This window comes from Hemiscyllium ocellatum, chromosome 49 (assembly GCF_020745735.1).
Source record: "Hemiscyllium ocellatum isolate sHemOce1 chromosome 49, sHemOce1.pat.X.cur, whole genome shotgun sequence".
NCBI classification, from domain to species: Eukaryota; Metazoa; Chordata; class Chondrichthyes; order Orectolobiformes; family Hemiscylliidae; genus Hemiscyllium; species Hemiscyllium ocellatum.
Genome location: NC_083449.1, coordinates 4,838,893 through 4,850,893, shown reverse-complemented (window position 1 = coordinate 4,850,893; position 12,001 = coordinate 4,838,893). Strand labels below are relative to the sequence as shown.

At 40.9% G+C, this 12,001-nt stretch overlaps 2 protein-coding genes across 4 annotated transcripts in view; one reads left to right on the top strand and one right to left on the bottom strand.

Moving 5' to 3' along the window:
• Positions 1-12,001, top strand: part of LOC132837100 (histone H4) — a 1,051,674-nt gene that overhangs the window by 533,761 nt on the left and 505,912 nt on the right. The window lies entirely within an intron of this gene.
• Positions 6,030-10,303, bottom strand: LOC132837174 (histone H2B, gonadal-like). 3 transcript variants are annotated; one of them, XM_060856887.1, is made up of 2 exons: positions 10,207-10,303; positions 6,030-6,392 (listed from the first exon to the last, which is right to left on the bottom strand). In XM_060856887.1, the coding sequence occupies exons 1-2, from the start codon at positions 10,225-10,227 to the stop codon at positions 6,036-6,038; spliced, it is 378 nt and encodes a 125-aa protein (XP_060712870.1). In that variant the 5' UTR covers positions 10,228-10,303; the 3' UTR covers positions 6,030-6,035. The 3 variants fall into 3 exon arrangements, with proteins under 3 accessions (XP_060712870.1, XP_060712871.1, XP_060712868.1); XM_060856888.1 differs by having other exon boundaries at positions 6,030-6,380; XM_060856885.1 differs by lacking the exon at positions 10,207-10,303 and having other exon boundaries at positions 6,030-6,416.

Below are 12,001 nucleotides of genomic sequence, written 5' to 3'. Positions count from 1 at the left end.
CACTTCCTCTGGCAGCTCATTCCATATATGCACTGCCCTCTGTGTGATAAGTTTGTCTCTGAGATCCCTTTTGAATCTTTCACCTCTAACCTTTAACCTATGCCCACTGGTTTGGGACACTCCTAGCTTGGGGAAAAGACCATACGTATTTACCTTTTCTCTGCCCCTCATGATTTTATAACCTCTATAAGGTCACCTCTCAGCCTCTGACGTTCCAGGGGAGGAGAACTCCCAGCTTATGCAGCTTTTTCTTATAACTCAAACCCTGTAGTTGTGGTCACATCTTTGTAAATCTTTTCTGTACCCATCCTTGCTTAAGAACATCCTTTCCACAGCAAGTTGACCAGAACTGTGCACAGTATTCTAAACTGGCCTCACTATATCCTATACGATTGAAACATGATGCCCCAACTTCTGTCATCAGTGCTCTGACCAGTGAAGGCCAGCATGCCAAAAGCCGCTTTCACCAGTGTCAAGCTGCAATGCACATTCAAGGAACTATCCACCTGCACCCTGAGGTATTTTTGTTCGGAAACACTGCCCAGACTTGTACTATTAACAGTACCTTGGTTTGCCTTACCAAAATGCAACATATCATATTTATCTAATTTAAACTTCTTCTGCCATTCCTTGACTCACTGGCCCAGTTGATCAAATTTCCATTGAACTCTTAGATAACCTTCTGTGTCCACAATATCACTAAATTTGGTTCCGCTCCTATCCACTACGTTTCCGTGTTGACCTGTTTTCAGGCTGACCAAGTGGAGCAGCAACCACCCTGCATCACATATGCCGCCCTGAGGCACACAGATACAGGAGGGATGAGGGACCAGGTTAAGAGAAAGCAAAAAATGCTTATGCCAGCCGTCCACGGACATCGTGAGACAGCATAGAATGAAGTCTGTGAAGCTTCACAAATCGATCAATAACAATCCTCCCTTCCAGCAAATGAGGACAAGGAAGAGAAGGCAGAGCAATGTTACACTTCTGTGACCAGGCTAGGCTTTGTCTCAATTCAGTCAGCAAGATGTCAGTTCCAAAGATAGACTTCTCTTGAGAAACCATCTGAATAATTGTGTCTCTCCCAACCCTCAATATGTCAGCTTATCCCACTGTAGTACAATCTAACTATTGATGGCAGATATTTTAATTTTTCTGCTGTTCATTCCTAACTTTAGCATCCATTTGATTTCCTGGCAAATGGGTCCAGGCAGAGGAGCCAATGAATTGAATGTATTCTCCATCTTTTGTTGAAATTGTTTTGGAAATAACTTGCTTTCCAGCCTTATCTTCATTGCCCTCTAACTTCATCACTGTCAATATAAATCCACCTCTCTTTTCATACCTCATATGGAATCTAGCTCCACCACGACCCCAGGCTGCACAATCCAAAATCCTAACAATTCTGAGTAAAGACATTTCTCCTCATCTCACTCCTCACTCTCTTGCTGACAATCTTGAAATTGTGACCCCTAGTTACTGAACATGCCAACTAGTGGTAACAAAATATTCTTCTTTCCCCTAGCAAAGGTCTCCATAATTTTGAACACCCCCATAAGGCTCTTCTCTTAATCTCTGTGCTCCAAGGAAAAGGAGCCTGATATCACTAATCCTTCCTTGTATGTAAAATTTTTCATTCCTGCTATCATTCTAGTAAATTTTCAATGAATGGTCTCCAGAGGTTGAAGTTCCTTCCTCAAATAAAGTGCCCATTACTGAACACAACTGTGATCTGACCAATGATTTGTAGAGATGTAGCATTACTTCCTCAGTTTTATACTCAATGCCTCTATTTATTTATAACCACTAGGTCCTATCCGCCTTCTTTACAATGGTTTCAGCTTGCCTGGCCAACTTCAGAGAATGATACATGTGAACCTTGAGGTCCCTCTGCTCCAGTGCTACCTTCAAAGACGTACCATTGACCCTGCATTGTTGCTCTGTGTTTCTGTTAGCAAAATGCATTACCTCACATTTCTCTGCATTGGAATTGAACTGTCAGATATCTGCTCATTTGGCCAATGTGTCAAACTCCCTGTGAAGTCACTCAGCATCATCCTCTCAATCACGCATCGCCGTGGGTTAGTATCAACTGCAAATTTAGAAATTATATCCTAAACACCAACTCCTAATCATTTATATAATCAATGTAGTTATCAAAGTGTACTAGTCAGTTCCTTTTATATGCATGTAACTATCAATCTCTACCTGTCCAATTCCCCTATGTGAATGTGTGTTTACGTGTGTTCCTTCTCTGTGAATTGATACTGTCAATATTAATCTGTACTTGTCAATTTCTGCTATATCAATATGTGAATGCAGTTACCAATCTATGCTCCTCAATATCTGCCTTTTCAATATGTGAATTTAAATATAGATTTCTACCAATCAGATCCCCTTTAATGAATGTGAACACTGCAGTTACTAACATGTACCTGTGAGATTCTGCTCTGTGAATATGCGGGTTGTTGTCAGTGTACTTGTCAGCTTACACTGTGTGAAACTGGGAGTGTAGTTATCATTCTGTTCCTGTCAGTTTTAGCTTTGTGAATTAGAGTGTAGTTATTAATCTGTCCCTGACAGTTACTGCAATGCGAATGTGTGACTGACTTAAGTTATCAGAAACTGACTGACAGAGAGTGATAGTCGCACATTTGCATCACATTAACTGTGTCATCATCTTTTGTTTGTCTGTTTTTGCAACATGAATGTGTCGTTATCAGCCTGTACTTGTCAGTTTCTACTCTTGTGTATCAAAGTGGAAGCTAGTAATATTCTCTGTGTTTATGTGATACATTCTGTGATATTTGTTATGAGAGTGCTGAAACTGGGTCTTAATCTTTTCTACACTTTGTGATTTTCTTTTAGTTGACTATTGGTTTGTTGGAGTAGATGGGGGAGAGAGGGTGATGGCAGAAGGGAAATTGCTTTGATCTGAGAACCATTTTGAATCATGGTCACACATTTCCTGTTTGGGTAGAGAGTCTGGGATCGGTGGTATCACTGAGACATTTAGTTTTAATTTGCACCCAGACATTGTTGGTGTTTTTTTTTTGTGAAAGAGTTTTATTCTGCATGTCAGTCCATTTCTGTATGATTTTTTTTAAGGCCATATGCAACACAACAGCATGTATCTTCTTTCTCACCAAAATCAGAATCACTGCTATGGTACATCTCAGAAGCAGACCATTCAGCCTTTCGTGTCTGTACTAGGACATTCTCTTATGCATCAGTTCTGCAGTAATTGTTGGGAATGTGAACTTTATCAACTGATTGTCAAATTGTCCTTTCTATATAGATACTGACATCAGTTCTGCTGCTATCTTTCTTTTAATAACTCTAGTGCTAGTTTTGATATATTTCCCACAATCTCAATCACAGATCATTGTAAGATCACATTTGTGTTCATATCTGGGCGCTCTTTTTAAGGGAGGATTCTCGAGCTTTGGAGAGGGTTCGCTGGAGATTTACTTGATCTCATTCATGTATGTTCAGTTGTGTGTTTGTGTCTGTGTGTAGCATATAAACTGTAAATAAACTCTTTTGAATGATGCTTAATTGTATTGCATTTTAGTCTGATTATTGTTTACATTGTGTGCACTTGCCTGTACAGGAGCCTTCATCAGGTGCTGCTGGGCAGTGTATATCCTCAATTATGATAAATGATGTTGAGAATCAATTCATATCTGGAAATCATTGAGGTCAAATTTTATTCTTTACCTTTCAGCATCCGACAGCTGAGTGAGTGTGAGTTTACTCTTGCGCTGCAGGTCTGTATCTCAGTTCACATCTCCTGTAGTGAATGGAAACCCGCCAAAGTTCTTTAATTGTTTCTGCCAGTATGAATTACGTGCAAGTGAAAAGTAACACACTGCAACAGAGGATTCTGTGCTGTTCTTCAGAGTCAAGGTAGAAAACACAATAAGGTAGGATACAACCTTTTGTATCTTGTAACGTGTGGAATCTAACAGGCAGTAATGATATTAAAATGTCCATCTTCAGAATACCATTAGTTTTTGTTTCGGTGCATATTGATGTACTTTTATGAACACTGCTGAACTAACAATCAGTGTAAACTGAATCTATTTGCAACAAAGTGAAAGGGTGACAAACTATTCAATTGCATTGGAGCTGACTGACCATAATGTTCCTTGTACAGAAAAGACAACTGACTCATTCACTTCTATTTTCTGACATAGACAGAACATTACCTTGCTCTGTCGTGTGATGACACACCATTAACAGTACTCTTTGGTTACTCTATAGTAGGAAGGAGGAAAAGAAAAGGAGTTCTTTTTTGGTATGCAGTGCACAATATGTAAACTGCCAAATTCAATTTATTGAACAATCAACACTGTTCAACTCTGCTTGAAAATAAAATGAGCAGTTCTACAAACCCTACTAATTTTGGCCTTTTCTTTCCCTTTCTCCACTGCTTTGAAGGGTGGTTATTACATTCCATTGATACATTTTGTAAATTGCAGATAGATGTCATGCTTTTTCTGAGATACGTTCCAGGGAGGGGGAAGGGGAATGCAGAGTGCTTTGTAGAAAATTGCAACCAATTTTGAAAGAAGTATATAATTATCTAAAAACAAAGAGCTTCTGCTTGGACGGAACCAGACAAAACAAAGTCTTCTACTGCAATATGAAGAAGTGGAGTATAATGATGTGATAAAGATGGGGATGGCAGCTCATCTGCTACCATGGTGCATTTATGCAATTGGATGCTGCATGATCAGGATGAAAATTGTTAGTTGGTTGTTTCTGATCGTGCAGACTCAAATGTGGATATGTGGATATGAGAGTTTATATCTGTCCGTTCCTGCTTGGTGAATGAGAGAGTGTAGTTATCAAACTGTAACTTTCAGTAAATGGTAAATATATTTACACAGCAGAGACAGATAAGTAGAAAATCATGACAATAATACAGCATTGAGGCAGGCACTTCTCATTGGCCCCATTGTTTAGCATATCCTAATGTTGTTTCAATTCCCAATCAGATATCTGCTTCATTCCCCAATCCGGAGGGGAGGGCGGAAAGTACCGGCGCCAAATCATCAACCGCTTTTTCAAAAATTGAAAAGCCCGCCAATTTCCAAACAGTGTTTTACACTAAAAACTGAACTACAAAAAGTTAAATTTAAAAAAAGTTAATTTACTTTTAGTTTACAAATGTGTACTTCAGTCTTCCTCTCCCTCATTCACCCTCCTGTATCTGTCTATTTCTGATCTTGTGTGGGTTATTTTTTAAAACCTTGAAAAGAGACGGAAACAAAACGGGCCAAACACTGCCGTCTGTAACCTGTCTTCTCACTTCACATTTTAGTAATACGCCGGCATACTGATAAAGCAGCACACAACCTTCTCTCGGCTCAGTGTCGATGGCGAACACTGTGTTTAGACGACATTTCAAAATTATCCTCCCTTATCGGTCTCGACCAGAATCAGCAAAAATCACCACATTTCAGTTCGGCAGCTGTTGTCTCGGTTCACTTTGAAAGCCTCTCACCAACAGCAGAAAGTGCATTGCTGTTTACATTCTGAAAAGTGGGATTAAATCTGCGTATTGGCAATGTAAAACCAAAGGTGAAAATACATCAATCAATAGGACTGAAAGCTGTGGGCACTTCCATCAGGGCTTTCAGCAACCGAACTGCTTATGAAATCACTCTCCCCACCTCGCCAATTTGCAACGCACTTATAAAATCAAATATAGTATGTGACTAAAAATACCTGGTCAAGAACCACATGAATCAAGCTGAAAACTGACTAGCCGGAGCTTAATCTGCTGTCTCTACACACACGGGAAGAGGCCGTTTGTGATGTTTGAGGCTGTTCCGTACCCCACCCCCCTTCATTCCCGTATCTCAAATTGCAAAGCGAAAAAAAAGCTAAAAGTTAAAATAGAATCACATGCAAACTAAAACAGAATTTTTAAAGAAATGGCTCAGCTGTCTCAGGGATGTTGTGGGTGGCTCTTATAAGAGCCTTTGGGTTGTGGATGCGTGTTTGTTTCAGTGCAGTGCGGTCCTTCACTTGGAGCTGGTGTACTTGGTCACCGCCTTTGTGCCCTCCGACACGGCGTGCTTGGCCAGCTCCCCGGGCAGCAGCAGCCGCACGGCGGTCTGGATCTCCCGGGAGCTGATGGTGCTGCGCTTGTTGTAATGGGCCAGGCGGGAAGCCTCCCCCGCAATGCGCTCGAAAATATCGTTGACGAACGAGTTCATGATGCTCATGGCCTTGGAGGAGATGCCGGTGTCGGGGTGAACCTGCTTCATCACTTTGTAGATGTAGATGGAGTAGCTTTCTCTCCTGGACCTTTTCCTCTTCCTGTTGCCCTTTGCTGGCGCCTTCTTAATGATTTTCTTCGCGCCCTTCTTGGAGGCTTGCTGGGCTTTCTTCTCATCAGCCATAGCGCCACTCACTTTCAGACACAGAATAAGGGAAAGTGGGCTCGGAGTTCCCTTTTTATAGACTGACGACGTCATCAATGTTAATGAGGGATGGAGGAAAGCCTGGTTCCTGATTGGGTGGTTTACACGGAATCATTCCCAAACACTCACTTTCTGTGATTGGTTAGAGTAGGACCCAATGTGGACCTGTCAGAATCTGCAACGAAATGTGAAGTGGATGGTGATTCTGTTCCTGTTAGTCTGGCTGAGGGAGATTTGTTTTGTGTCTGTGATACAGGAAGTGACTGTGTTATTGGTTTGGTTTCCTTTTGCTCGTTGTTGTGACGATGTGGGAGTGGAAGGGTGTGTTTCCAGATCCGCAGATCTGTTTCTGGTCTTCTCTCTGGGCTGGAATTAACTGAGCTTGCCACTTTTCTCAGTGGTTAGCACTGCTGCCTCACTGTGCCAGGGACACTGCTTCGATTCCAGTTTCGGGCGACTGTGTGGATTTTGCACATTCTCTCCGTGTCTGAGTGGGTTTCCTTCCGGTGATCAGTTTACCTCTCACAATTCGAAGACATATAGGAAGGTGAATTGGCCATTCTAACTGCCCATAATGTTCCGGGTATGTAGGTTAGGTGCATTAATCAGGGGTAAATGCAGAATAGTGGGGAATGGGTCTGGGTGGATTACTCTTCCGAGGGTCAGTGCGGACTTGTTGGGCCGAAGTGCCTAATTCTACACTAGGGGATTCTAAGAATGTGAGTGTTTTCTAGGTTTGGGGTTGATGGAACTCATTCTCAACTGCACTGAGACCCGGGTTCAATTCCCACCTTGGGCAACTGTCTGTGTGGAGTTTGCACATTCTCCCCGTGTCTGCGTGGGTTTCCTCTGAGTGCTCCGGATTCCTCCCACAGTCCAAAAGATGTGCAGGTTAGGTGAGTTGGCTATGCTAAATTGTCCGTAGTGTTAGGTGAAGGGGTAAATGTAGGGGAATGAGTGTGGGTTGGTTGTGCTTTGACGGGTTAGTGTGGACTTGTTGGGCCAGAGGGCCTGTTTTCACACTAAGTAATCTAATCTAATCTTTTAAAAAATGTCTCAAAGCAGGAGATAATAAGAAAAATGAGAAGTCTGACATTTTTATTTGCCTGTGTGTACTCAGCTTTGAGAATATGTGTTATCAAAAATGTACCTGTCAGTTTTTTTTAAGGAATGTGAGAGCATTGTTTTAAATCTACACCTGTCAGTTTCTCCAATATGAATGTTTGAGTGCAGTTTTCAATCTGTACCGGAGTTTCCAACTACTGAATGGATGAGTGTATTTGAAAGAATCTGTACCTTTCAGCGTGTGCTCTGTGTATAAGTGAGTGTACTTATAATATTTGTTTCTGTTTAACATGACACTTGCCAGAAATTGCAGGAGCTCTTTTTACTTCAAATCTGTTGCTTAACATGAATAAGATTTTATCTATTACCATCCATGTTCGAGTAGCATGGTGGCACACTGTTTGCTGTGATGGAGCTGATCACTAATGACAAGCTATCTTATCTAATTAATTCCAAGACAGATTTTAGTAAAGGCTTTAAATACTCTGAGTTGATCGTAGTGAAGCTGAACAGACTGCTAGAGCATGCACCAAATCTGCCAGTCACAGCGTTATTAGAATAGCCAGATGTCCTTCCTCACACAGTATGTGAGGCATATGATGGACTCTAAAAGGGCAACAGGTGCATCAGGAAAGAAAACAGATCCATTTAAAACAAAGTTTGGGTTGGGTCATTAATTGATGAGAGGTTTATAAAATCATGAGGGGCATGGATAGGGTTAATAGACAAGGTCTTTTCCCTGGGATGGGGGAGTCTAGAACTCGATGGCATAGGTTTAGGGTGAGAGGGGAAAGATATGAAAGAGACCTAAGAGCAACCATTTTACGCAGAGAGTGATGCATGTATGCAGTCAGCTGCCAGAGGAAGTGGTGGAGGTTGGTACAATTGCAACATTTAAAAGGCATCTTGATGGATATATGAATAGGAAGGGTTTGGAGGGAAATGGGTCGGGTGCTGGCAGGTGGGACTAGATTGTGTTGGGATATCTGGTTGGCATGGACGAGTTGGACCGAAGGGTCTGTTTCTGTGCTGTACATCTCTATGACTCTATGGTGCCAGGCACTCAGTTTCAATACGAGCCTTGGCTCCTTGTGCAAACTGCACTCAGATATGCTCCCCATGTCTGCAATGGTTTTGTTCTGGCACAGGGTAAACTAATTTAAAACCATCAACACAGAAAAGGTTTATCCCATGCAGTAATATGTGGAAAAATGATAAGCCAAGAGCTAGGTAAAGATTAACAACTTTATTTCTTTAAGTATAGCAGAGAGGGATTAACTAAAAACTATTTCCAACTCCTTCTTCTAACCTATCTTCTATATTACTAGTCCGATAGAACTCCTGATTAAGATTTACATAACAAAACTTATTTTCTCAAAACCAGGCAGCTTTCGGTTCTTTTCTGTATTCCTGTCTTTTGTTCTTCTTGGGGATTCTGCTTCACAGGTTACTTATTGATGAATGGACGTTTAAGAGAGCTATTTTTCAGGCAGTCTTTTTACATGCTGGTGGCTTGGCAATTCTCTTCCCAACTGTTCAATTTTCCCTCGTTTTATACCTCCAGAGCATCAGACGGTGTCATTGGCTTTTAAGATTGTCAATATACTCAATTCGAACTGGATTGGAATTTGATATTTTCAGGATTTAATTTAAACTGATTGGTTGATTCAAATTTTTTTGTCTCCAGGCAAACAGCTACTTGGGTTGTTCGACCAAATGTTACTTTTTATTTTCAGAACATTTGGTGATGTCTGGTAGTTCTACTGGCTGATAACTTTCTTAAAGGTACAGTATACCCACATCTTCAAAACATCCTCTGGGTGCTCTAGTTTCCTTCCACAGTCCAAACATGTATAGCTTAGCTGGATTAGCAATGGTAAATTGTCCTGTAATATTCAGATTAGGTGGGTCAACTATGGTAAATATGTGAATATGAGCATTAGGGTGGGGTCTGTATCCGGGTGGGATACGCTTTGACGAGTTGTTGCAGGCAGATGGGCCACATGACCTCTTTCTGCACTGGAGAAATTCTATGTACTGTAAACGAAAGTAAGACTTTTTAGACTATTGTCAGTCTCTGACACTCTCAAGCAGTTTGGATAATTTCCACGGTTATTCGATTGCCTGGTTTGATTTTAAGTTATTTTCTGGATTGGTCAGTTTCTGGTCTGAATGTGTACTTTGCATATGAGAGTTTTTTCATTCAGTGTCCAATAATCTCTGTCTATCTGTTTAAATGTGTACCTTTTCATGTCAATGTTTGATTTTCCTTTGGACCATGTGAAAACAAAGTATTTATTCAGTCATTTTGTCTGAGATGTGTTCTGTTTTCTCCTTTTGGAAACAAATTAAATTGCAATATTTGTTTCAATCTGGCACTTGGCCTGCTATTTAATTCTTCCTCCAGTTTGGACAAAAAGAATTGATACATGAATTACATATAGTCAGAGTCAGACAGCATGTTTAAGCCATGGTGAGATAATTGAATAAATAATTAGTCTGAATTTTTATTCTTTCCCTACTTAAGTAGAATATATTATGAACAAGGTTCGGTATTTTCTAATAAAGAAGTAGAATTTACTTCCTGACCAAGGTGATACCATGCATTTTAAATCTATAGGAAGTTGACTTATACACCGGGATTGGCATACCTCACTGTCACCTTGTCCTGGATAACTTTTTAATAAAATGCTAGTTCTTCCACCTGTGACATCTTTGGGGTCATGACTTTTCTATTTTTACCTATAGACCTATTAACCTGACAGTATTTCTGTATGTTGCAAGTAATTCAGTACCTACTGTGTATTGGTACCATCTCACTCTTTGTTCTGTCCAGAAATTATCAGTTTCCTTCAAGTCCTTCATGACATGAATAAGGACAATAACTGGTGCAGTCTGCAACTGTTTGTTCTTTTGCGAGTGCAGTACTCATCTTGTTTCTTCCATTCACTTGTAAGGTTTGTGTACTTAGGAATTATTATCTACCTGTCAGTCTGTGCTATTCAATGGGACGATAGATGTGGCTTATTCTCCTTCAAAACTCTGCTCAGATGTGACAGACTGTGAACAGATTAGAGCCATGCTGTCTAGTGAAGAACTTGGAAATGAAAATTTAATGTGGACTATTCAGGCTGTTGTATACATGCACTGATTTTATGTAGAAAAAACATTTTTGAAAGAAACAGTTGTTATGATACAGGAAGGATGCCCACACTTGATTGATCCTGCTTCAATCTTCCTGCATTGTGTTACTGAGCGTTTAAATGTTTGCTGTGAAGTGGACAGCCAGTTAGCAAAGGAGAGAGTTTTCAATTCATGTTTCCTGAAGTGAATGGGAAAGACCTTATTTTCTTTGACTGTTTGTGTCTGTAAGATCCACAGGCAAGTGAAACCACAACACATTGTCACAGAAAGGTTCTGTGCTGTTCTTCAGAGTCAAGGAGGTAAAAGCAATAGACCTTTGCAACTCCGATGGTGCAGAGTCTAACTGGGAGTAATGATATCAAGGTGTGGCCTTCAGTGTCATACAGTTATACAGCACCGAAACAGATCATTTGGTGCATGTTGTTAGTGCTGAGCAGAGATCCTACCCAACCTAGTCCCATTTAAGTCAAAAATCTCAACACCAGGTCATTCTACGACAGGTTTATGTGGAAGCACTAGGATTCAGAACGATGAAGGAGCAGTGCACTGAAAGCTAGTGCTTCCAAATAAACCACCTGTACGATAAACTGGTGTTGTGTGATTCTTAACTTTGTCCACCTCAGTCCAATGCTGGCACCTCCACACATGGCTAGTCCCACTTGCCAGCATTTGGCACATATCCTTCTAAACTGTTCCTACCCTTACACGTATCCAGGTGCCTATAAAATGTTGTAGTTGTACCCATCACCTCCACTTCCTCTGGTAGCTCATTCCATGCAAGCACCATCCTGTGATAAAGTAACCCCTCAGGTCCTTTTTAAATCTTTTTTCCCACAATTTAAACTGTGCCCTCTATTTTTGCATGCACCCACATTCGGAAAAAGACCTTGACTATCACTATCATGCCCCTCATGATTTTTTCAAGCAGTACAAAGGCCACACCTTATTCTCCGACAGTCCAGGCAACAAAGCAACAACCTGTTCAGCCTCTCCCTATAAATCAAAGGACTGAGAAGTGGCAGGTGGAGTTTAAATCAGATAAATGCAAGGTGCTACATTTTGGGAAAGCAAATCTTAGCAGGACTTATACACTTAATGGTAAGGTCCTAGGGATTGTTGCTGAACCAAGTGGAGTGCAGGTTCATAGCTCCTTGAAAGTGGATTTGCAAGTAGATAGGATAGTGAAGAAGGCATTTGGTATGCTTTCCTTTCTTGGTCAGAGTACTGAGTACAGGAGTTGAGAGGTCATGTTGTGGCTGTACAGACGTTGATTAGACCACTGTTGGATATTGCATGCAATTCTGGTCTCTGCATTCTGATGTTGTGAAACTTGAAAGGGTTCAGAAAAGATTTAA